This window comes from Coregonus lavaretus, assembly GCF_964263955.1.
Source record: "Coregonus lavaretus genome assembly, chromosome: 13".
Classification (NCBI taxonomy): Eukaryota; Metazoa; Chordata; class Actinopteri; order Salmoniformes; family Salmonidae; genus Coregonus; species Coregonus lavaretus.
This window is the reverse complement of record NC_140000.1, coordinates 32267797-32295480: the sequence shown is the minus strand read 5'-3', so window position 1 is coordinate 32295480 and position 27684 is coordinate 32267797. Positions and strand designations below refer to the sequence as shown.

Sequence of the window (27684 nt, the reverse complement as noted above, 5' to 3'; positions counted from 1 at the left end):
CAGCTGTGGCTAAAAAGCCTGGCAGCAGGCATATGGTGGTGGTACCACACCCTTGGCCCAGCTCTGGATTACATGGTGAAAATACACAGTTTAAATATAGCCGTGTACACAACACAGACTCTTCTTAGTTTGCTCCTGTTTAAAAGTGTAGCCACAGCACACGTGCCTCCCGGCCCAGAGTGAGGCTCCTCTTCCAACTATAAAGAGAGAGCCAGACCATTCATAGGACCAGTGGGACCAGCAGAACAAACCAAACCAGAGTGCCTCTTCGAATACTGTTGACTGGCAGTGCTGGCGGGCTGGCAGGAGGGATAGGTGCTTTTCTAGCTGGCATGGGTGAACAGTGCTGCTTACCTCAGTTGCATTAAGGGTGTTTCCTGGTTGTAAAGTGTGAGAATTTCTCGTTTCTTGGCTGTTAGTGCTCGGAAATTGGAGTTTGGAGACTGATGGGCTTACCTGATTATAACGTATTGAGGGTGTTTTCTTAGCTGACATAATACATCTAGCATTTAACACGCTACGAAGTTGACAGTTTTCTTTGTTACGTAGTTGACGGGTTTCAAGTGTAGTGTATCATCTTGTTTGCATGTAGCTATGTATCTATTCACTTGGTTGTTAGGTGTGTCTCTTCTCACCTCATTGTCCGTGCCTACATCCAGCATGACTGGCAGACACTGCTGGGGTGGCATGCCTCCACAGGCCGTGTAGAGTGCCAGTTTGCCCACGGGGATGCCCATGCCGTAGCAGCCCAGGTCCCCCAGGCCCAGGATCCTCTCTCCGTCCGTCACACACACCGCCTGTCAATCACAGCACATCACACCTGTCAATCATACCTGTGATTCTGTGTCAATCAAATACATTATCAGTCAGAGCAGACTGTCTATGGCTCTAGATAACAGTAATTTCCTTTCGACTTCCTGTTTGAAATTAACCAAATAAACTCTCAGATTAGTCAAAAATGTTATCATAATATCAGGCAGTGAAAATACAGTAACCAGCAAATAAAGCCAGCATATTCATTAGCCAATCAGTTACAGGGGTAGAAGGATTACTTTATACTATTCCAGGTATTCCTTAAAGAGGTTGGGTTTCAAGTGTCTCCGGAAGGTGGTCAGTTACTCCGCTGTCCTGGCGTCATGGGGAGCTTGTTCCACCATTGGGGTGCCAGAGCAGCAAATAGCTTTGACTGGGCTGAGCGGGAACTGTGCTTCCGTAGAGGTAGGGGAGCTAGCAGGCCAGAGGTGGATGAACGCAGTGCCCTCGTTTGGGTGTTGGGTCTGATCAGAGCCTGAAGGTAAGGAGGTGCCGTTCCCCTCACAGCTCCGTAGGCAAGCACCATGGTCTTGTAGTAGATGCGAGCCTCAACTGGAAGCCAGTGGAGTGTGCGGAGGAGCGGGGTGACATGAGAGAACTTGGGAAGGTCGAACACCAGACGGTCTGCAGCGTTCTGGATAAGTTGTTTAATGGCACAGGCAGGGAACCCAGCCAACCCAGCCAACAGCGAGTTGCAGTAACCCAGACGGGAGATGACAAGTGCCTGGATTAGGACCTGTGCCGCTTTCTGTGTAAGGTAGGGTCGTACTCTGCGAATGTTGTAGAGCATGAACCTGGATCGGGTCACCGCTTTGATGTTAGCGGAGAACGACAGGGTGTTGTCCAGGGTCACGCCAAGGTTCTTTGCACTCTGGGAGGAGGACACAATGGAGTTGTCAACCGTGATGGCGAGATCATGGAGTGGGCAGTCCTTCCCTGGGAGGAAGAGCAGCTCCGTCTTGCCAAGGTTCAGCTTGAGGTGGTGATCCGACATCCACACTGGTATGTCTGCCAGACATGCAGAGATGCAATTCGCCACAAGGTTATCAGAAGGGGGAAAGGAGAAAATTAATTGTGTGTCGTCTGCATAGCAATGATAGGAGAGACCATGTGAGGATATGACAAAGCCAAGCGACTTGGTGTATAGAGAGAATAGGAGGGCCTAGAACTGAGTCCTGGGGGACACCAGTGGTGCGGAGACAGATTCTCGCCACGCCACCTGGTAGGAGCGACCTGTCAGGTAGGACGCAATCCAAGAGTGAGCAGCGCCGGAGATGCCCAACTCGGAGAGGGTGGAGAGGAGGATCTAAATGGTTCACAGTATCAAAGGCAGCGGATAGGTCTAGAAGGATAAGAGCAGAGGAGTGAGAGTTAGCTTTAGCAGTGCGGAGAGCCTCCGTGACACAGAGAATAGCAGTCTCAGTTGAATGACCAGTCTTGAAACCTGACTGGTTTGGATCAAGAAGGTCATTCTGAGAGAGATAGCAGGAGAGTTGGCTAGAGACGGCACGCTCAAGAGTTTTGGAGAGAAAAGAAAGAAGGGATACTGGTCTGTAGTTGTTGACATCGGAGGGATCGAGTGTAGGTTTTTTGAGGAGGGGTGCAACTCTCGCTCTCTTGAAGACGGAAGGGACATGGCCAGCGGTCAAGGATGAGTTGATGAGCGAGGTGAGGTAAGGGAGAAGGTCTCCGGAAATGGTCTGGAGAAGAGAGGAGGGGATAGGGTCAAGCGGGCAGGTTGTTGGTCGGCCGGCCGTCACAAGTCGCTAGATTTCATCTGGAGAGAGAGGGGAGAAAGAAGTCAAAGCATAGGGTAGGGCAGTGTGAGCAGGACCAGCGGTGTCATTTGACTTAGTAAATGAGGATCGGATGTCATAAACCTTCTTTTCAAAATGGTTGACGAAGTCATCCACAGAGAGGGAGGAGGGAGGGGGAGGGGGAGGAGGATTCAGCAGGGAGGAGAAGGTGGAAAAGAGCTTCCTAGGGTTAGAGGCAGAGGCTTGAAATGTAGAGTGGTAGAAAGTGGCTTTGGCAGCGGAAACAGAGGAAGAGAATGTAGAGAGGAGGGAGTGAAAAGATGACAGGTCCGCAGGGAGTCTAGCTTTCCTCCATAACCAATAAATTACTGTACAGTTAGCATACATTACATTGCCATGATTTAACAGTAGATATTCAAACTAGCTAACAGCATTGCTGTGCTTCCATCGCTACATTCCCACACTACCCTTCCAACCACCCACCAATCCTGCTTTTCGCCTCCATCTCCCCTGTAGGTCTGGCCCGGTCCTGCTTCACCCAACCTAACTATGCACTCTCATTAAACAGAAAACAACAAATGGATTGCCTGACTTTCTCTTGTGTGGATATTACAATGTTGGATTTTACAAACAAATGATTGTGTAACACAACCTGATCACCAGGGTTGTTTCGAAAAACTTTGTCCACGTAATTGTGAAAATGTATCTTTGGCTTCACAATAACTTGACTGACATTAACATTAAAACATAATCATGCTTAATAAGTGACAACAAACAACAAATATACAAAATAATTATGAACTGGGTGGTTCGAGCTCCGAATGCTGATTGTCTGAAATCCGTGGTACATGACAAAAAAAAAAACGTTTGCTGTTCTAATTATGTTGGTAACCAGATTATTTAAGTGATAATGCCCAAGAAGCCGGTGTTTGGAGGATATGGCAAGGGTGTTGTTAGGCCCGAGACTAAGTCGAGGGCCGGCAAACAGTGGCAATATATCTCTCTTATCAGGATACTGTTGTTCAGGGGAGCTAGCCAACAACACAGCTAACACAATCACTTCAAACTGAAGCTGTTTTCTATTGACATTTCTTTGTATATACAGTACCAGTCAAAAGCTTGGACACACCTAATCATTCAAGGGTTTTTCTTTATTTTGACTATTTTCTACATTGTAGAATAATAGTGAAGACATCAAAACTATGAAATAACACATATGGAATCATGTAGTAACCAAAGTGTTAAACAAATCAAAATATATTTTAGATTTTAGATTCTTCAAAGTAACCACCCTTTGCCTTGATGACAGCTTTGCACACTCTTGGCATTCTCTCAACCAGCTTCATGAGGAATGCTTTTCCAACAGTCTTGAAGGAGTTCCCACATATGCTGAGCACTTGTTGGCTGCTTTTCCTTCACTTTGCGGTCCAACTCATCCAAAACCATCTTAATTGGGTTGAGGTCGGGTGATTGTGGAGGCCAGGTCATCTGATGCAGCACTCCATCACTCTCCTTCTTGGTAAAATAGCCCTTACACAGCCTGGAGGTGTGTTTTGGGTCATTGTCCTGTTGAAAAACAAATGATAGTCCCACAAAGTGCAAACCAGATGGGATGGCATATCACTGCAGAATGCTGTGGTAGCCATGCTGGTTAAGTGTGCCTTGAATTCTAAATAAATCACAGACAGTGTCACCAGCAAAGCACCCCCACACCATCACACCTCCTCCATGCTTCATGGTGGGAACCACACATGCGGAGATCATCCGTTCACCTACTCTGCGTCTCACAAAGACAAGGCAACTGGAACCAAAAATCTCAAATTTGGAGTCATTAGACCAAAGGACAGATTTCCACCATTCTAATGTCCATTGCTCGTGTTTCTTGGCCAAAGCAAGTCTCTTCTTATTGGTGTCCTTTAGTAGTGGTTTCTTTGCAGCAATTCGACCATGAAGGCCTGATTCACGCAGTCTCCTCTGAACAGTTGATGTTGAGATGTGTCTGTTACTTGAACTCTGTGAAGCATTTTTTTGGGCTGCAATCTGAGGTGCAGTTAACTCTAATGAATGTATCCTCTGCAGCAGAGGTAACTCTGGGTCTTCCTTTCCTTTGGCGGTCCTCATCAGCGCTTTATGGTTTTTGCGACTGCACTTGAAAAAACGTTCAAAGTTCTTGAACTTTTCCGGATTGACTGACGTTCATGTCTTAAAATAATGATGGACTGTCGTTTCTCTTTGCTTATTTGAGCTTTTCTTTCCATAATATGGACTTGGTCTTTTACCAAATAGGGCTATCTTCTGTATACCCCCACCTACCTTGTCACAACACAACTGATTGGCTCAAACGCTTTAAGAAGGAAATAAATTCCACAAATTAACTTTTAAGTAGGCACACCTGTTGGATTTTGGATTTGTTTAACACTTTTCTGGTTACTACATGATTCCATATGTGTTATTTCATAGTTTTGATGTCTTCACTATTTTTCTACAATGTAGAAAACAGTAAAAATAAAGAAAAACCCTGGAATGAGTAGGTGTGTCCAAACCTTTGACTGGTACTGTATATCCATAAACATTATGCTGAATTATAATTTCGACTGGCTGAGAAAAGCAGCCTGTCTGTCTCGTCCCGACTCCTACACATTCATTATTATGGGATAGCGGGTGATCGAATTTCAATATTGAAACAATGTTGCAAATGTCAGAGACAGACAGCAAGGTTTACACAAATCTCCGCTATTGAAAACCAATTGCTAGTCTAAAAGAAATGGGAGATAATGTCTAGATGCTTTTTACAGTGGAGATCAAGTTTATAAATTGTCTGGCTGGGCTGAAGAATTGCGCAGTGAGATGGAACAGAGTGAATAGGCATTTCAACGTCATAGCTTTAGCCGGTGGTAACTTGTGGAATAGACACAAGCTGGAATGTGGTTTTAACCTATCAGAGTCCAGGATTAGACCCACCCGTTGTATAAAATAGCAATAAGGCACCTCTGGGGTTTGTGGTATATGGCCAATATACCACGGCTAAGGGCTGTGTCCAGGCACTCCGCGTTGCGTTGTGCTTAAGAACAGCCCTCAGCCGTGGTATATACATAGACTTTTTGCTTTACTCATCTCATATGTATATACTGTATTCTACTGTATTTTAGTCTATGCCACTCAGACATTGCGCGTCCTAATATTTATATTCTTCTACTTTTAGATGTGTGTATTGTGTGTATTGTTGTGATACTACTGCACTGCTGGAGCTAGAAACACAAGCATTTCGCTACACCCACAATAACATCTGCTAAATATGTGTATGTGACCAATAAAATGTGATTTGATATTGGCCATATACACCACACCTCCTCTGGCCTTATTGCTTAATTGTATCGCATTCCTCAACAACATGAAAGCAGATGGAACAATTAAATGGAACAATCTTCCCATAAGTCTTACAGGTAGAATAAACCTCTTTAGAATGGCATGGCTCCCAACGTTCCTATATTTATTTTTGGTAATACCAATTACCCCACCAAAGACATTCTTTAAAAAAGTATACCCTGTCATAAGACTTTATATGGGCAAATAAAACAAAAGGAAAGTTTTACATCTCCCTAAGTCTGAAGGTGGTTTTAACCTTCCAGATTGGGAATTGTATCTACTCACCGCCAAAGGCTTTTACCTGCGACATATTGTTAAATGCACTAAAGAGGAACAAAGGGTATATATTGAAGATGCGTATGCACATCCCCAGAATCTTTTCACGTGTCTATAGCTAAGAACATTAACAACTTCATAGTTAAGAACACTATAACAATATGTAAGAAAATTAAACGGATTCTACAAGAACCAATATCACTCCCTAAAACACACCCCTATGGAACAATCCTTGGATAGCTTTTCAGAATTCACGGAAAAATTGTCCCACATGGAAAACTAACGGCATAGACACCGTAAAGGACTTGGTAATAGGAAATACAATTATTTCCATGACAGAATTAAAAAGCCATTTTGGACAATGAATACATTTTCAAATACAATCTTTTGGACATCAGAGCAATGTTGAGGGAATCCTATTTGAGTCAGAAAATGAAATTCATATGATTGGTAAGATATACAAAACCTTGCAGATATAAACTATTGGAACCAATACTTAAAAATAACTGATATTGGCACAAGATGGAGGGAGAGTTGGAACATAACTAACGAAATTACAGTTAATGAAAATGTACGCTTAATCCAGTATAAACTAATGTATAGAATGTATTATACAAGAGACAAAACTCACAAATTCTACAGCACAACGGCAGTCATGTCTTAAGCGTAAAATTAACAATGTCTCCATAATTCATGCCTTCTGTGAGTGCTATAAAGTCCAAAAGTTATGGGTGGCGTTAGAAAGTTGGCTGTTTTACAATGTATCTTTACTTTTCATCCATCTATCTGCATACTTCAAGACACTGCATGAGGGTGAGATGAGATAACCAATGGGTTGCACCATACTTTCTCAATCATTTTGAAAAAACGTTTTCTTAGAATCTGGAAATCAAATGATCCTCCATGGTAAAGACAGTGGAAGAATCAAATCCAATATTATTTAAACATTGAAAAGGTGTGGGCGACAGAACAGAACAGAACAAAACAGAATAGCGCAATTTGAGGCCATATGGCATAGAGTCTTACAAGCACTGGATAGATGTGGTGGGAATATGTGGGTCTGGGCAGGTGTGACGTCAAAGATGTTTGTGTGTGTCTGTCTGTTGTATTTTGTCTGTATATGTTTATATTGTTTGAAAAATATATATATCTTACAAAAAAATTTAAAAATCATCATCAGGAGCACTCCGTCATCAATATCAACTCAATCAACTTCACAATATGTTCGATCCCAAAACACATGTGTTTTTCCATGATTAGTCTATGACGGAGCCCCCTCTGGCACTGCGCTTTTACAGCGTTGTTCCACACTGGTTCCACAGCACCCTGACACCGCCTCAAGGGATGATGTCATCCGCCTAATCATTTTTTTAATGCCTAATGAACACATGATTAGGGGTTTATGACATTGTTCTAACAGCAAAACCTGTTATTATTTTTTGGATAAATGTCATTAATAGTCCCATGCATTTGGGACTTAATAGTTTATTTCTTTATTGGTCCTTTTTATTATTGGAACTATGTAAGTAGGGCATTGGATAGTGATAAATAGTTGTATGGATAATAAGAGGGCCTGTGTGTGAGCTCAGGGCTGCAGAGGGAAATGCCATTGTGTTGACAGCTGTGAACAGGTGGTAGAGCGGCTAGCGGCTGCAGCAGGTATATCTTTACATGAGGAATACCTGGACGATTCGTCATACTGACTCTATATGACAAGATCATGACTTGCACATAGCTGCACTGGTATATTAAAGCTCAGTTGGTTGTAATGGCCTCAAACAGGCCAGATCCTAACTGAAGATATCTGTTGAACTCATTGACATCAATGCATGATTTACAAGAAAGTTGGAGTTACACTAAATATACACAAAAGTATGTGGACACCAGTTCAAATTAGTGGATTCGGCTATTTCAGCCACACCTGTTGCTGACAGGTGTCTAAAATCGAGCATACAGCCATGCAATCTCCATAGACAAACATTGGAAGTAGAATGGCCTTACTGAAGAGCTGTGACTTTCAACGTGGAACCATCATAGGATGCCACCTTTCCGTCAGTTCATCAAATTTCTGCAATGCTAGAGCTGCCCCAGTCAACTGTAAGTGCTGTTATTGTGAAGTGGAAACGTCTAGGAGCAAGTGGTAGGCCACACAACCTCACAGAACAGGACCTCTGAAGCGCATAGCGCGTAAAAATAGTCTGTCCTTGGTTGCAACACTCACTACCGAGTTCCAAACTGCCTCTGGAAGCAACATCAGCACAATAACTGTTAGTTGGGAGCTTCATGAAATGGGTTTACATGGCCGAGCAGCCGCACACAAGACTATGATCACCATGCGGAATGCCAAGCATCGGCTGGAGTGGCGTAAAGCTCGCCGCCATTAGACTCTGGAGCAGTGGAAACGCGTTCTCTGGAGTGATGAATCACGCTTCACCGTCTGGCAGTCCGACGGACAAATCTGGGTTTGGCGGATGCCAGGAGAATGCTACCTGCCCCAATGCATAGTGCCAACTGTAAAGTTTGGTGGAGGAGGAATAATGGTCTGGCTGTTTTTCATGGTTTGGTCCAGGCCCCTTAGTTCCAGTGAAGGGAAATCTTAACGCTACAGCATACAATTAAATTCTAGACGATTCTGTGCTTCCAACTTTGTGGCAACAGTTTGGGGAAGGCCCTTTCCTGTTTCAGCATGACAATGCCCCCGTGCAGCAAAGTGAGGTCCATACAGAAATGGTTTGTCAAGATCGGTGTGGAAGAACTTGACTGGCCTGCACAGAGCCCTGACCTCAACCCAATCGAACACCTTTGGGAGGAATTGGAACGCCGACTGCGAGCCAGGCCTAATCGCCCAACATCAGTGCCTGACCTCACTAATGCTCTTGTGGCTGAATAGAAGCAAGTCCCCATAACAATGTTCCAACATCTAGTGGAAAGCCTTCCCAGAAGAGTGGATGCTGTTATCGCAGCAAAGGGGGGACCAACTCCATATTAATGCCCATGATTTTGGAATGAGATGTTCAACGAGCAGGTATCCACATAATTTTGGTCATGTAGTGTACGTGTGCCTATCAGTGGTGGCTGGTGGGAGGAGCTATAGGAGGACGGGCTCATTGTAATGGCTGGAACGGAATTAATGGAACGGTATCAAACACATCAAACATTTGGAAACCAAATCTCTCCTCTATTCCAGCCATTACAATGAGCCCGTCCTCCTATATCTCCTCCCACCAGCCTCCACTGGTGCCTATCCCCAGTTATCCCAGTGTCCATACAGAGAACTACCAAGATTGCTAACCCCTGACTTCTAAGTCAGGGCTGCCCAACTTCCTCCTGGAGAGCTACTCTCAGAATTTCACTCCAACCCTGATCAAACACACCTGATTCTACTAATTAGCAGCTCACCAGGACCTTGATTCGCTGGATCAGGTGTGTAATTTACAACAGGCCTGGAGCAAAACCCTGCATTCCCAGTAGCAATACCTGCCTTTAACCATCAGACAGAACAACTAGGCTTAACATTGTAAAGGGCATAGCACCCCTAATAGAGGGATAGGTTGTGTCTGAAATGGAACCCTATTTCTGCACTATATAGGGAAAAGGGTGCCATTTCAGGTTTGACCATAGACTTACGCGTATGTCCTTCTCTGGCCAGCTCTGGAGCACGGTGGAGATGTGAGTGAGGTCATGGATGGTGATGAAAAGACCCCTGGAATAGATCAGAGATCAGATCAGATTAGTTATAATGAGTGAGACCAGATAAACTGTTTACAGTACCTTTTACATTGCGCATCGATTACCAGCATAAGGAAATACTGTAGTTTTGCTCAGTGCATGGTCAGTACGGAGAAAACATTAGTCTTTGCATTCAGTTTTAAATGGTTCTTTGATACCTGAGTGGAAGCTTGGAATTAACTTTAAGCACCATTTGAGTAGCTTTTTGAAGTTTCAATCCTATTTTGTGCCCTTTTCCCCCCTACTTGTGCTGTAATATCCCAGAGCAGATGCCACCTGGAAAATAGATAGCTGAGCCAGGGACCCCTCTATTGTTCCTCTGCTCCAGGAAAAGCTAGATCGATACGCTTAGTCTGTGTGCGTGTGTGTAGGCCCACAGTGTGGGATGTCCAGCCCAGAAGGGTTTCAGCTCGGCCCAACAAAGCCATCTGCCCATGATGTGGAGGCACTATCATCTTCATATGTGCCAGCAACAATAAAAAAAACATCTCTATTGTAAAATCTGCTCACAAACTAAAAAGCTGGAAAGCGAGAACAGAAATGTGAAGCACCAAACAGCCCAAAACCCTGTTAAAAAATAACCAGAACACGAAAAGGGTTGGAAAGAAGAAGGGAGACATAAATGTGTCACATAAAAATGCCCTGATAACTTTAAAGTTTCAGCTGAGGTCAACCCCAATGTCATGGCTGGGTATTAACTTCCCTGCCAGACTTAGGTAACTACAGACAATAACAGGCAATAACAGTACAGAGACTAATAGTAATGACAAACCTGATGACACAATCCTTGTATCAAGGCCTACTAGATTAGAGCATTGGATTCTGTTGTGAGATTCGGTTAGCCATGAATAGTCTGATAAAATGAGGGGTCACATTTCATCCCCCGGAGAAACTGGAAACCTTCCAACCTTTCTACTACATCATATCATTTGGAAAACCTCTGGAGTTGAAACTTGGGTTTTGGGTTAGTTTCCATGGTGTGTGTGTGTGTGTACGTGCACGTCTGTTTGCATGTTTGTGTCTGTGTGACTGTGCATGCATGTGCTTGTGTGCGCGTAGGTATACGTCTATATGCATGTGTGTACGAGGCTGATAGAGGACCAGTCAGTATGGGGGCCACATGACTTGAGTTAAAAGGTAGAGAGAGCGAGCCTCTCACACATGTTGACCCACGTCACTCGCCCCGGGGCTCTACATATTTGGCCTCCATAGGTAAACACTGTGTCCTCCTACCACGTTTCTGATGAATCTGAGTCGCTATTTCCAAAATAAGAATAGAGAGAAAGAAACACACAACGAGGAAATTAAGAGCAGGAAGTAAGAGATGGAAATTCGATTTTACAGCAAACGAAAAAGATTGAAAGGATGAGAGACGAGAGATGGAGAGAGACAGTGAGAGCAAGACAGAGGGAAAGAGAAAGAGAGAGGAACACCTCTCTCGAGTTGAGACCTGTTAGGGAGGTCAAAGAGGGGACCAAAACAAGAACAAACGGGACATAAAAACCAAAACATCCATGGTCAGTCACACTCTTCTAAATGTTTAAACTGGACTAGCAATGGCTGCCAGAGGTCACTCACGTAACGGGAAAGCTAACGATCAGCAACAACTCATATGTGTTTGACCATCAGTGATCAAACACATGCACACAAACACACGCACGTCCTGTTTGAAGCGCTTCATTGGTGGATCATTTGCTCAGTCTGTCTGTGTAGCGTTTAAACAGCTGTGAAGAGCTGGATTTGCGTGCAGTGTGTGCGTGCAGTGTGTGTGTGTGCAGTGTTTATGTGTGTGCGTGTGTGAGCAGCGTGTGTGTGTGTGTGTGGCCTGTGAGAGTTGAGTGTGTGAGAAGCCTGTGAGAGCATTGTGTCAGTGGAGTGTGTGAGGCCTGCTGGGTGTGTTTGCCTGCAGCGACCGTGGGGCAGAGAGCTGAGATGCTGCCAATCCCAGAGCTAAGAGATCCAGGCCAGGGAAAGGAGCATGTTGATGGTGGTGTTGGTAGGGGATGGTCCTCACTGGCTGGACTGACACCATTCACTGGTGTTGGTGAAAATTACTCGTCTGAGATGTGATAGACATGGACAAGGCTCTTAACACATTATGACCATTGATGTTCCTCATTATAGCATTATAGCTCTATTATTTGTTCAAATATCTCACTTGAATTCTCCCAATCCGTTCCTCTATCATTCTTTCTCTCTCCCTTCCTCTTTCCCTATCTCTTCCTTTCCACCTCTCTCTCTTTCCCTCTCACTGTCTAGCTATCTCAGCACTCTTCAGTGCTGTCGGGGGAGATGTTGACCCCATGACCCTGAGATGATGGAGAAGGTGTCCTCAGCCTTTCCCCCGACCCCCTCTAAACATCTGTACAGGGCCTCCGCACCCTCTCCATCCCTTAGGAACAGTACTGGTGTTACAATAGGACAGGGAGTGGGACATTCTTCTGCCGCATCTCCTAGGCTGAAGGGAAAGGGGTGAGCTATTCCGTGAGAAGGGGGCGAGATCTGAGCTTTCTCACCAAGAGTCTAATGACCCCATACTCATAATCATATTACCTCTCAGAATCACCTCATCTGGATCTAGGTGACAAAATCAAAGGTAATCTTGAAAGGAAGGAGACAATACTGTTTAACAATGTATTTGAGAGATCAAATGTGTTTTAAGAATGCACACCTTGAGATAGATACAGTATGAGGTTGGTTAGGGGTGTTTGTGGAGTGTATAACTGTCTGTAAGAACTTGAGCACTGATAGGTGGATGGTATAGTCTTGTGTAGAACCTCCTCGGAGACTGTGTGGTGAGAGACAGAGAGAGAGCGAGAGAGAGAGAGCGAGAGAGCGAGAACGAGAACGAGAGACCAGCGGAAAGAAGGAAGAGGGAGAGAGAAGGAAAGAAAACCGCACCGGGCTGAATCAGCAATACCGCTGACCCACAACCCAGCAGAAAACACAACCCAGGGAGTGTGTGCCGAGAGGGGGACCGCAGCAACAATACAGCCCCAGCAGGAGCTGCTCTCTAACCTTGACCCACAACATGGCCAGAGCCCCAGAGAGACACCAACTTCTGACAGACTACCGACCCGTGTCCTCAACAAACACAGAGAGTCAGCCACTCACCCAGAATACATCCGCCACCTGCACCTCACCGCTCACCCGATTCAAGACTCTCTCTGCTGCTCGTTAGCCATTACCTCTGAACAGCTAAACTGTCACTAAGAAGTGTGAGCACAGTGAGAATGCAATGGGGGGTGAAACAACCTGTGCCAGTTATGTGCTGTTCAACGCAACCTTTTTGGTCAAAGTTCAATAAGTCAATCTTAATAGGATTTTGAAAGCATTCTAAAATGTCACTCAGAGACTTCTAAGTGCTTTTACAAGGCAAAAAGCCAAGGCCCAAACAGTGGGTTACATAAAACATCTGGGACAGTTTCCGTACCTACAATACCATTGATACTAGCCTTCATTTAATATGCATCTGTGATTGGAGTGGACAGATAAGAGTGGAAAGATATAGGCATAGAGTGGACAGCTATGTACAGTTATACTGTGAAATATCCACTTCTGGGTTCTGTGACAGCAACACAGCTGTAACTGTTATGGTAGCCAGGTACCTACTGTATTATTTTTAGAGTAATTAAAGTCTCATTACGAATAAGTGCTGTCATTGTTGAAATACTGTATGGCTTATGAGCGGTTATGTATTGCAAACTCTGTCAGTTACACACACACACACACACACACAGCTATGACAGTAACCATACACTGACAAGATCTCACAGATAGTGACACACAGATACCTCCCATATTGATGTAATCCTATGGGTGTGTGCGTGTCAGTGTGTGTGTGTGTGTGTGTGTGTGTGTGTGTGTGTGTGTGTGTGTGTGTGTGTGTGTGTCCCAGTGCATAGTTAAGGATGAAGAATTGCAGTCTGCTCTCCAAGATTTCCATAAAGAGAAATGACATGAACAATAACATGTAATTTAACACATGCAAGACCTAGACTACAATGGGTTGTACCACACAGACTGATTTCCGATATGACCTCTGCTGGGACTAATTTTCAAAGCTTCAAAACTTCAAAAAACAGCTTATTCCAACTTTGTCCAGCTGCTGGGTAATGAATCTAGGATTCAGATATTTTCAAATGGCCTTCAGACTAACTGAAACATGAAGTCACAAATAACAAAAAGATCAAAACTCTCAGATGTTCATTAGTAATGGTCTTATTCACCACATCGCTGTGAGCCAATGGGCTAGAATAATAATAAGGACAAAGCAGTGAAGGTAATAACTTTTCTCTGCAAAAGAAATCATCTGTTTGGATTGGAGAGATTTTTCATTTGGGAGAGAGAGGGAGGGAGGAGTTTGTGACACAGCAAATATCTCTGGTCTTCACTCTTTCCAAACCCAACAGAGAACACTGTGGAATACCCTTGTGAACCCTTTGGGGGTCACAAGAGAATTCAAGTATTTTGTCTCCTACCAAAACATATCAATCGCGCATTTGCTTCTGTCAATAGACTGGAAAGATAGCAGTGTGGGGTCGAGCACACATGCTGACCATCCAGCTTCTCCGTCATCCTTCTTAAGAATTATGTGTTGGGCAGCATCCTCTAAAGACCACTATATTGGAAGAATTTAAGGGAAACGGTGATCAGAGAGAGCGAGAGAGAGAAAAAGCAGAGAAAGAGGGAGAGAAATAAAGAGAGAGAGAAGGGAGTCATTTCTTTAACTGGATGTGGTATCTGACCGCAAGCTGAAGAAAAGGACTGACAGTACAATATTTGAGCCATGAGGTCACTGATTTCTTCCTTCTCCTAGCGGTATTTAAAGATACGCTCCGGAACTTTGGCGACTACTAAGTATTTTTTATACCTCCCGCTTTGGGCTGGATGTGTCAATGTGTAGTTCATACATGCATAATTTATGAGCAGAATTACTGTCTTACCTCAATTAGCCACAAAATCCAATTTTCCCCCACCTGGGCAAACCCCCTAGCAATTTGAGTTCAACCAATGAGCTTCAGCCCCTCGACATTTGAGTGACAGCTAGCAAGAGGCACATCATGCACACACAGCAGAGCGAGAGAGAGATAAAAATGACACTAGATGACTCAATGAACTGGAGACGGAGGCAAGGGTCAAACTATACTCACTCACAGCACAGGAGCAACATACTCAATATCAATAAAATTGCTATTTTCATTCTTTTTCATTAATTGTGTTTGTTTATCTTAAAGTTAAAACAAACTCGAGCAGGTTTCACATGACATGCAAAAGAAGGATGAAGCAAGCCGGGATAGGCTATACGGACACGCAGACCACGTGTATGGCATCGTTTGGGCGAGCGGTTTGCTGATGTCAACATTGTGAACAGAGTGCCCCATGGTGGCGGTGGGGTTATGGTATGGGCAGGCATAAGCTACGGACAATGAACACAATGGCAATTTGAATGCACAGAGATACCGTGACGAGATCCTGAGGACCATTGTCGTGCCATTCACCCGCTGCCATCACATCATCTTTCAGCATAATAATGCACAGCCCCATGTCGCAAGAATCTGTACACAATTCCTGGAAGCTGAAAATGTCCCAGTTCTCACCAGACATGTCATCCATTGAGCATGTATGGGATGCTCTGGATCAACGTGTACGACAGCATGTTCCAGTTCCCTCCAATATCCAGCAACTTCGCACAGCCATTGAAGAGGAGAGGGACAACATTCCACAGGCCACAATCAACAGCCTGATCAACTCTATGCGAAGGAGATGTGTCGCGCTGCATGAGGCAAATAGTGGTCACAACAGATACTGACTGGTTTTCTGATCCACGCCCCTACCTTTTTGCTAAGGTATTTGTGACCAACAGATGCATATCTGTATTCCCAGTCATATGAAATCCATAGATTACGGCCTAATGAATTTATTTCAATTAACGGATTTCCTTTATGAACCACACACACGCGCACCCGCTCGGGGAGCACTGCCGTCCGGCAGTTTAGTTTAGTTTATTAGGATCCCCAAGATATTTTATTTTTATATTTAATTTAAATATAATAAGTTATATATAGGAAAGACACAGACATTTATTTATTGTCTCTTGGTGTCTTTCATATATATATATATATATATATTTTTTTTTTATATAATGTAATATCTTATGTTGTTCTAGTCTATTACTGTTCTGTACTTTTTCCATGTATTTGTACCTTTAATGTGGACCCCAGGAAGAGTAGCTGCTACATGTGCAGTAGCTAATGGGGATCCTAATAAACTAAACTAAACTGCCGGACGTCAGTGCTCCCCGAGCAGGAGCAAAGGACACTGTGCCCTGTTGTGTTGTGTTGCCGGCTTGCAGCGCAAAGTCCTACACTGCAGCACAGTGACATCCAGATGGTTACCACCAATATTACAAGTTATTTCTTGTGTAGGCTGCTATCCTACTCAAAATATAATCAAGTGGGATGGAACAAATTGGCCATGTTAACTACCGCCGGCGACATGTGATACAGCTGCCTAGCCTGCCTGATAGAAACCTACTACATAGCACCTCGATTCAACTCCATTGCAATGGTAATTTGCACCGGCTTGTCATGGTGACATCCAGAAGGTGACTAATACAACAAGTTCTCTTCCTCGCCCATCGAAATAAACATAACTTTATTTTACTAGCTTTAACTAGTCCCATGCTGCTGTTATTGGCAGCTAGACAGAATAAACTAGCTAGCTGGGAAAGCTCATCAGGATGAATTACTGCTGCTACATTTGACCCCCACGGCGAGCTCAGTGTGTTGCACGTATCAAGTAAAGGGGCTTTTAGTGGCCAGTTAGTTATCAGAGTGAGTTATGGTAACGGTCATAGGGTAGAGGTCAGGTCAGTCATTAACGTTAGGTAGACAGGAAGTTTTAGATAACCCTTTTTAAGGTAGAAATTCACCCTAAGATGTTTTCTGCAACTGTTTAAAATGTTATGGGACCTATAGGGGAAAAGATAAGGGGGAAATTAACTGTTTTGTGCAACAGTTGGCTATAGGGATCTGGAATAACACACCCCTGTTTCAGTGAGTAAACCAGCACCAACCAGTATCAAAACAATAGCAGCAACATATGGAGGAGGAAAAAGAGCCAATAGTGGGCAGGTCGCTGGCGCTGCCCATCAATAACCCAACCAATGCCAGGGCCTGTACTGACGGTCGCTCTGTTCGCCCAGTTTTAAAAATAACTAATTACAACGGAATGGAGCGGCATCAAAGAGGCTAAATATGCAGCAGAGCTCTGGGAGATGGAAAATATCTCAGTTAAAACTCGAGACGGTGGGGGAATTTGGAACGGTGACGGAAGAATCCAGCATCAGCTGGACAAACAGTCCCTTTGGCACCCTCCCCGATCTCCCCCTTTTTACACTCTACACTCTTTTTCTTCTGTGGCCGCCCACATGCCATAGCAGGCTGGGGCTCTCAGTATTTCAATGTTAGACAGAAATCCATTGCATGAGAAGCATTCCCGCTGCCTGAACCGGCCGGCCGCCCCCCCCGTTCCATAAAACCTCCGGAGCAAGACCATTCCCCGTCCCCGACATCGGAAAATTATAACCCATAACCCTTCCTCCATTCCTCCCTCCCCCTCCCTCCTGAGTCACTTGTCTTTCTACTGCAGCCCATTGAATATAGGCCATGCCTCCACAGGCCAGAGCATCTTCCCATATGGAGCCTTCCAGATCTGCAGCCACTGATGCTGCAGCCGCAGTGGTGGATGATATTGGCAATTTGATAAGGCTCTTATCACATTGGATGACAATAGTAAACAGGATTTGTGCCGCCAAGCAGACATGCAGCCAACCTGAATGTGCTGTAAATAACAACCAGACATTGAGAGGTCTGAGAGTTTTATTAAGGCCTACTGTACTGGTCTGGATGAGGAGAGAGCGAGAGAGAGAGAGAGCGAGAAGGCCAGGTATCCATTCCAGAATGCTCAGTATAAGAGTGGACTGCTGAGGAGAGTGTCAAGTTTCTCTCAGGCCTTACTTACATAACAGGAGGAAAAGTCCCTCTTCCCAAAGACAGACATCCTGCTAAAGGAATCAGAGCCACAGACCTGCATAAACTGATGAGGTCTCCGATATCTTTCAGCCACATGCAGCTACACTTTCCATTAATTAGCCCCTTCTGCAGAGATCATTTCTGGCACGCGAGTGACAGTGTGTGGGTTGAAATGTGCCTCCTATTTGTGTCGTAACGTATCAGATTTTATATTTGACTCTGCCAACTGTGTGCAATGATCAATTACTGTGCGTTTCTGCAAAATGCTACTTTGTGTTAGCAACAGAGGTCAAGATTGGATCATACCACATGAGAAAATTGCATTAGTCTTTCCACTAAGTTTGGATGGGATCTGCCTTTTTTTTCTGGGAAAATAACCTAAAAGTAGTGTGGTAGAGATGGGAGACAGGTCAAAAATGTTATAGCATCATTAAATACTGTATGTGAGACTATGATTTATGGAGCATTATATACTTCACATTTACAGACAAATATGGATTGAATTTTAGTAGATGTATGGGGGCAGTACTGGGCAGGCTGCTACAACGATGTCCACTGTGAAACAGCTGTAGAACCACTTTAATGGTATCCCATTCTGAATCCTCATACGTTACAGATGAGGAGATAATTTAGAACATTTATATGACACAAACACTGGCCTGGACTGGGACAAACATATTTTATGACAAACAACCAGACATTTCACACACAATCCAGATTTTAGTATTAGAATTTTATTCGGAACCCCCATTTTCTTCCCCCAGAAGAAGAACAATGCTCTAGGCCAAGACTTTGACTGGCTTTTGGAGATCACGATGACTGTTGGAATCCCGAGCCGACTAGGTGAAAAATCTGTCGATGTGCCCTTGAGCAAGGCACTTAAACCCTAATTGCTCCTGTAAGTCGCTCTGGATAAGAGTGTCTGTTAAATGCTTAAAATGTAAATGTAGTTTTTTTGTTCAAAAACATACTTGTTTTTTATGACAATATTTTTATTGCCATTTTCCATTTCAGCGTTGCTAGTTTTGACCTTTTAAATGATCTTTCATATGTAGCAATAGGGGGTAATAGGATGGCATGCCTTTGAACCTATCTCCAAGAGTGACTTTACTATAGCAGACCTATGAGGTGATGAATGTGTGTGATTAGTGAACCCAACTCTAACACACATGTGGTCTTCTATGGATTGCATTGCAGGAGTATCTCCTAAATGCTGAGACTTAAATCAAAGGTATTGTTGAAAGACCAAGTCATGAGTCAGGCCAATCACAGTAGATCAAAGGAGTTTAGAAACTAAAGTTAACCATGGTCAGTGTATGGTCAAAGTCACGTTAACAAAGTGTGGCATCGGCTGACCAAAACACTGTCTTTACCAATCATATCCAGTAGGTAACCATGGAGTTGTCGATGTGACGTCATGTGAATGTGCCACATTTTTCTCTTTATGGTGTTTCCAACATGACATCAACAACATATAACATTTAAGGACAGTCTATGAAGAATGGCATGTCTCTAAACTGGACTGTTTATACATACTTTAAGTGTAATTTCTGTTGTGTAATTACAAAAATGTGTGTGTGTGTGTGGGCTTGTTTTACTATCCTTGTGGGTACTGGAAATCCTTAGGGGTTAGCTTTAGAGTTAGGGTTACAATTAGGGTAAGAATTAGAATTAGGAGTTAATGTTAGGGGTTAAGGTTAGGGTTAGAGGTTATGAAAATAGTACTTTAAATGGAAATAAATGTTAGGTCCCCACAAGGATAGTAAAACATATGCTGTGCGCGTGCGCGTGTAGCAAATATAAATGAGAGGCACTATAAACCTAACTTTTATCTCTTAATTATGTTTTCCCACAGCTTAAGAGATTGTGAGAACTGAGATCAAACTGCCCACAAAGCAAGTTATTTAAACTGACCTTTTTCAAAATAAGACTCTTGGCTGTAGCCTAATTTCCACTTAGACACACAGGAATTATTGCTGTTGATAGTATAATATCAGCCTAAAATGTCCAAAGGAACCAATATGGACAGGTCAGGGAGAGTAAGCCCAGATACATTGACCCCTAGGAGCGGACACATTTAACTGTGACACCATGTAGGGTAAATTAGATCTATGGACTGAAAAACATTTAAGTATGGATTTGCATTTTACAGGCGGTTAGTGAACTAACTCCAGCATCGTTAATCTATTCCCAAACTAATAAATTGAATCTTTAATCAGTGTCCAAACACTGCATGTTCTGCTCGCCTACGGTGCCAAACATTCTGCCAGCAAAATTGGTGCTGGTGGAGAAGTATGGTGGCAGCCAGACACATTTTGATGACATGCCAGGAAGTGACAGACCCTACAGTAAATGCCTGTGATCCCCTACTCTTTGCTCATTATAAAAACTACATTGAGAGACAGACTGGGAATAGAGAAACTGGCAGGGCTTGTAACTAAACATAAAAATACATTTGATGTAGACTTTGTGTGGCTGTGTATGAATAAGACAATGAGCCTGTGTGTGCATGGGTGCCATATAGTATGTGACTTATCAGTGTTACTAATGTTTACATCTTATGGTTGACTCCTCCCTTTAAATAAAGGGTGTAATAGAGACTCCAGCCACCCTAGTCATAGACTGTTCTCTCTGCTACCACACGGCAAGCGGTACCGGAGTGCCAAGTCTAGGACCAAAAGGCTTCTTAACAGCTTCTACCTCCAAGCAATAAGACTGCTGAACAGCTAATCAAATGGCCACCCGGACTATTTGCCTTGACCCCCCCCACCCCTTTTTTTTTTTACACTGCTGCTACTTGCTGTTTATTATCTATGCATAGTCACTTTACCCCTACCTACATGTACATATTACCTCAATTACCTCGACTAACCTGTACCCCCGCACATTGACTCGGTACTGGTACCCCCTGTATATAGCCTTGTTATTGTTATTTTATTGTTACTCTTTTATTTCTTTACTTTCGTATATTTAGTAAATATTATCTTAACTGTTCTGTTCCCTGAACCGGTTCCAACCCCTGGTTTCCAGTGTTTATAGCCAAACCATAACTGTGAGCTGATGGGGTTTGTCATATCAAACGCAAATAGTTTTAGGGGCTCCTTTTAGATTGAATTACTGTATGCAGCTCTTCAGCCATCACATAGGAGGTGTTGTGGATCTGAGAATCATCATAATCATCAATGTCATCATTGTCATCACACTCAAGTGCATCTGTAAGCTGCTGTCTTGACCAGGTCTCCCTTGAAAAACGGATAATTCTTGGTTAAATAAATGTAACTTTATTTAACTTCCTAGTTTGGCCATATGGTGGCGCTATAACAAACGATTGAAAATGTTAACTTTGAAAGGTCACACCCCTAATCCTGTTTGTCAAAGGTCTCTCAAAGCAATACTTTCAAGACCAGTACCTAAAACAACATGGCCTTTCCAGACCAGTACCTAAAACATTCACGTGGGCGTGGTCTGGCACATAAATGCATATCAAAATCAGTCAAGGACATTCGTATTGTAACTAAATTTGGTACACGTTGCAAACACTCAAGACTCAACATATGAAAGTACATTCATGTCGACCACACGGTGATGCTATAACAGGCACATGTTTATATCTCTTGATCTGTTTGACTCAAGATTGATGAAATTTGGCACACATGCTCAGGGATATGAGTCTAGCTAACCCACACCATATCTCAGACACCACAGGCCCGATTTTGACGAAACTTGGGTGAATGATGCGTCTTGCCATAGAGATCCATAGTTTACACTGATTGGCCCAAGGGGGGCGCTGCATCATTCGTGGGGGACAACATGTTTACTGTTGCCTTGTCTGACCATAGTTTAATCAGTTACTTGGCTTAACCTTGAAACCCTTGGACATTAGCTGTATGAGATTATTATTTTGTGTACTGGCCAAAAATGCAACATCAGAAGAGAGAACATGGACTAATTGTAAATTGGATGCTATAGGCCTACTGGATCTACTAAACTCGACTTCTTCTTTGTTTGGGGAAAAGAAGAGTGCATCTGGAGCTGAAGCCTGAAGTGCCACAGCTGGAAAAACAGTGTCTAAAGTTAACCATGTGGGCTGTAGACTCAGTGGCCATAGACTGCCATGGAGCATCAGGATCAGTAGAGCACACGGCCCAAACAACCAATCCCTCAGCATGGATTTTATTCATCATCATGAAATGGATAGTTTGGGAAACTAACTCAATAAACAATGTACTGTAGCTAAGGATATCCATGCAACACTACAGTTGTTTTAAGATTGAAAATGCATTGAGTCCTGTTACTGTAGCTTGCATCAGGCACATTTGGTGTAACAGTTCTTTATACTATATACAGTAAATTGTGTTGTATATGAAATGTCATGCTCCTGATCTATAGATTAATCCCTCAGATTGGCAACATTGGTTTTTAGCCCGGCTCAGAGAGAAAGGAGAAAGAGAGCCAGAGACTGCAGATGATGCTGTGCCAATAAGGTTGGGAGTTGGAACACGAGTGGGGCTTTTTGGTTTGACTTTTCCCATTCACCCTGGGGGAAACAAAGCTGGATTCAACAAACCAGCAGCGAACCCTTTCCGTGAAGAGACACATGCTTTGTGTTAAGATGTTTCTGCTCGCTTGCAGTGGTCCTGAATCCCCGGTCATACGTGTAACACGTGTGCGGTCATGTATTAAAATCACACACACACAGCTGGCCTTTAAAAAGCCACAGAAGAACGGGGCCGAGGCAGGTCACTGGCTTAAAATGTCTCTACTGGGGTCCTTTCTAAACACTCCGCCAACATCTGCTCTGGCATCACTGCAACACACACACACACACGTATGCATGCATACACTCAAGATATAAAAACTATATATTTTCCTTAATTCTCAATCTTGCTCTAAATTGTATTACCTCATGCCCATCCACAGTCTAAATAATTTGGCGAAAAATAACATAATTAGGGTATTCAATAAAGCACCATATTTAACTCTGCTACTTCTCCCTACTTGATGTTGTATGGTTCCACTTCTTTCCTCAAGAAAGGAAGAGGAATTTCTTAATCTCTGCCTGCTCCAGTTACAATTGTGGAGTGAGGAAGCTTTGGCTGGGGTGTTGTGAACTGATTGTGTTTAGGGAGAGGCAGAGTGTGTGGTGTTCAGCTTTGATGAACTGAAGGGTTCTCTTGGACCTAAACGTCACATGCCATTTTCCATAGCTTTTCTCGTGTTCCAACACACCTGCTACTAATGTTTACTTAAAATAAAGAGGTACAGTAAATCTGAATCCAATACAATATAAAATTGACTATATTTAGAACTGATATATAGAATGATGACGCTGAACTAACCTGGGAGCTAGTTTTCAGTAAATCAACGCATTGTTGAAGGTTTGCTAAGCATTGACATGTTTAGACCACATCGAGTGTCAAGTTATAGTGTGCTTGAAAATACAATTTGATTATTGAATTGACTGTAAACAGTACTGCAGTCAATCACTAAAATCACTTTAGTTCTCCCCTGTAGCCTCTCTCTCTCTCTGTGTGTGTGTGTGCAGTGGCGGTTTTACACGGAGGCCGGGGGAGGCCCGTGCCTCCCTGGAAATTTCCCTGGCCACCCCTGTGGCCCCCCCGTGCTGACCAAATAAAAAATTATGAATTTATAACTATTTTACACGCGAGCGCCAAAAGCGGAACTAATGCAACGCTCTACACGGCAACGTTCTACACGGGTAAATTAGAGTGGCGCACCCGAAGGTCGAAGGTAAGCAAAACGATTTAATATCATAAGTGACTTGTTGTTCTTGCACATAGCCTACATGTTCCTTTTGTTCCTCACACATAAATCAAATCAAGTTTTTAAATGTCTGGTCTCGATTTGTTTAGAAATGTAATCATATCTAAGCAAACTCATCGAAGCAGAAGCAAATATCCAAATGTTAGTAGGCTATCCTTGCTAGGTCTACACAATGTTGTGATGTTAACCACGTAACTTCATCCGTCTTGGCTGTTGCATCGCGATAACAAATACATTTTTAGTAAAGTAATCAACAGGTTATCTGCCTGTGTTAAGTAGGGAGGGATGGTTAGGTAACAAAATGTAATGAATGCCCCTACGTTTTTTCTTCTTCTAATAGTTATCATGAAACGAGGAAGGGACATAAAGTCATTTTTTGCCCCAGCAAACAAAAAAGTTAGATAGAGTTTATGATTTTATTCTTTTGAATTATCTCTGCCAAACATCTATGTACTACAAATCTTCAAGCTCCACAGATGTTTTATGGCATCCACTAAACCTCTTTAGATATTTGTAAATTATACAGTGTGATACCTTTCAACGAAAGTTTATTTTATTTTTTACCAACTATGATTTTTCCTTTTGAAAACAAGCAAAGCAAGAAAAAAAAAGAAACAAAATCACTCCAATCATTGCACACTTGTGTCGTTCAGACTTTGCAGGTCCAGCTTTGACATGATGATCTAACTAACACTAATATTGTAACTAATATTGTAACTGAAATATGTATGATCCTATGATGAGCGATTGCTTACTTCCCTTTCACTCTTAAAAAATTACTGAAAAAAAATGTGTATAAAAAGGTATATGTAGTATATGTTTGTTTAGTGAGCATTCATGCTGTCATTTTTTCCTAATGTGAACTATGGTGGAAATGTGCTGTCCTAAATGGACTTGCCCATATATGTTGTAAAGCCTTTTTTTGTACACCTGCTCATCAACTGACAGTGAAGTACACAAAGACACAGACACACACACACACACACACACACCTGTAATATTCTTGTTTTCATGTTGTTGCTGATATCCATCAGTGTTGTTCATATTGCTACATTGTGTTGACATGATTGTTGCTTTTAAACGAATGTTAACTTAATGTTTATTGTCTGCATCCTATTGGACTACTGGATGTTAATGTGTAACACGTTTCCCTGTTTATGTGCTTTAGCAATACTGTATGTCAATATGGTCATGCTAGTAAAGCCTCTTTGAATTGAATTTCTTTTCTGATTTGGTTTATTTTACCTAAATGGATACAGGGTAGTGTGTTTTGTTTATAAATCACTCAGAAAGTTTTCTTTCTTAAAACAAAATGTGGAATCAACTGTCCACAGTAGTGGGGCTTCCATAAATAGGAAATGGCACATTGTTGTACCCTTTGTTGTATCCTGGAGTTTTGTTCACATTGAATATGAACCCTGTATTTGTACCCTGTACTTTTTATTTTATTTTTATTTTTTTATTTTTTCATTTTTATGGCACTATCTCTCTTGCATCTGCACTCTTGTACAAAATACGTGTTATAATAAATGTCATATGATTTTAAAGTAAAATAAAGTTTATAATCTTTGAATATCATGTGTTGCCAGTTTTTTTATGCGTGCCCCCCTGATTAAACACTGGCCCCTCCTTGGCCCCCCTAGTAAAATGTGTCTAGAACCGCCACTGTGTGTGTGTGTGTGTGTGAGAGAGAGTGAGTGAAGTGTGAGCCAGAGCCTAACTTATCCTCCCCCAGAGAGAGAGAAATGGGGAGGGAGATGGCTGGATCGGAGCGGAGAGTGGAGGAGGTGATTGTTCAGCATAGCTCCGTTCCAGGACTGCTAGCTACAGCTTGGCCAGAGGAGGTGAGAAGGAGTTTCATCCTGATGACCTGACGCTATGTGTGAGCACACTGACCCTAATAGAATCCAGAACGCTGGAGAGGAGAGCCCTTCTTATCCAAACATCTACAAGGTGTCTGCTATTAGGCCAAGTAGCATGGCCAAACCCACAAGGTCCTATAGTGACTAGGAGTTCTCACATACAATACTGTAAGAGTTAATCCTCCCTCAGCACCAAATCCTGTCATAAGTGCTTCAATATGCATTCAGCAAGAGAGATGCAGGTTCAAATTGAAAACTTGTAATGAATGAGGAAAGAATATTCCAGTTGACTACAGTGCATGTCTCCTGAATAAACTGAGGGGGACTATGGTTTCAAGTCAGGTAATACCTGCAGTGTGAATTCATTTATTATCACAAAAGGTTAGTGTAGGGGAAAAGGAGAGGTGAAATTCAAGGTTTTTTGCTTATTCTGGCTCCAAACCTTTTACCAAGCAGACCCAAAGACATGAGCTCTAAATTGTTTTACAAGGTCCTCAAAGTCTGTGAGGTAATTAATCCCAAATGTTTTGCCACGTTCCTCATGAGATCAGTGTAATTCCAAACCTTTCCTCCTCTCTCTAATTTATCCTCCTCCACCCCCCCATTCCCTCTCTCTTTCTTTATGAAGTCTGATTTTATAATTTACAACGCAACAATTCTGTTTCCTTCATGATGTGTGATGCATGCATAACAAAAGAAGGAACAAAGTTTTGGCGTAGTCAAAAAATAGGTCACATGATTAACTTCTCAAACGAATGCATGTATAAGGATTTGTGTAATGTGGCAGTTACTCATTCCAGCTATCAAAGACTGCTCTCGTGTCTCATGGATTAAACATCCAAGAGGGCAATTTTCTACTTAGCTACTTAGCCTACATGTTCATCGATCCAAACGACACTCTCCTCTTACACGCTTACAGCAGCACTGTGTGTGGGCCTGAATGCTTGGATCACAACACTTAAGCCTCTACCCGGGGGGCTGAGACTCTTCATCAAGCACATCTTGCCCCTACAGACTAACGTAGCACAGTGGCAACTTCATCTGATGTCTGTCATTAAGACAGCATAGCCATTTATACTGTATGTTAATAATGGCCCTTTATATCTAGCCTTTTGGTTTAATCATAGACTCTCCTCTCGACTATGTAAGTCTAATTATGCTACAGCTTGTCCATTATTGGCATGATTGTAAAGCTCGCCGCCATTGGACTCTGGAGCAGCGGAAACGCATTCTCTGGAGTGATGAATCACGCTTCACCATCTGGCAGTCCGACGGACGAATCTGGGTTTGGCAGATGCCAGGAGAACGCTACCTGCCCCAATGCATAGTGCCAACTGTAAAGTTTGGTGGAGGAGGAATAATGTTCTGGAGCTGTTTTTCATGGTTCGGGCTAGGCCCCTTAGTTCCAGAGAAGGGAAATCTTAACGCTACAGCATACAATTACATTCTAGATGATTCTGTGCAGTGTGGGGAAGGCCCTTTCCTGTTTCAGCATGACAATGCCCCCGTGCACAAAGCGAGGTCCATACAGAAATGGTTTGTTGAGGTCTGTGTGGATGAAATTGACTGGCCTGCACAGAGACCTGACCTCAACCCCATCGAACACCTTTAGGATGAATTGGAACGCCGACTGCCAGCTAGGACTAATAGCCCAACATCAGTGCCCGACCTCACTAATGGTCTTGCGGGTGAATGGAAGCAAGTCCCCGCAGCAATGTGCCAACATCTGGTGGAATGCCTTCCCAGAACAGTGGAGGCTGTTATAGCAGCAAAGGGGGGGACCAACTCCATATGAATGCCCATGATTTTGGAATGAGATGTTCGACTAGCAGGTGTACACATACTTTTGGTCATGTAGTGTATTTATCTTCAAGGCCTCTGATTTGCAAAAGCTTTGACAGAGTATTGCAGTGGTCCAGAGTCATCGACACTTGACCTCTACCGCCAAATCCACTAAGGGGTTTTAACCAAGATAATCAATCTTTATTAACAAGATGGATTGGTTATCAGTTCTCACTTTAGGAGGTTCTTTGTTGGTGTTATTTAGCGTCTGCGAAATGA

The 27684-nt window shown here is 43.0% G+C and overlaps 1 protein-coding gene across 1 annotated transcript in view; it reads right to left on the bottom strand.

The window, feature by feature from the left end:
* Window positions 1–27684, bottom strand: part of LOC311139875 (NADP-dependent malic enzyme-like) — a 130497-nt gene that overhangs the window by 40931 nt on the left and 61882 nt on the right. The window contains exons 4-5 of the mRNA XM_084174866.1: window positions 9840–9915; window positions 636–797 (exon numbers count right to left, since the gene is read on the bottom strand). Coding sequence (XP_084030992.1) covers window positions 636–797; window positions 9840–9915 — 238 coding nt within the window. The remainder of the gene's footprint in view (window positions 1–635; window positions 798–9839; window positions 9916–27684) is intronic.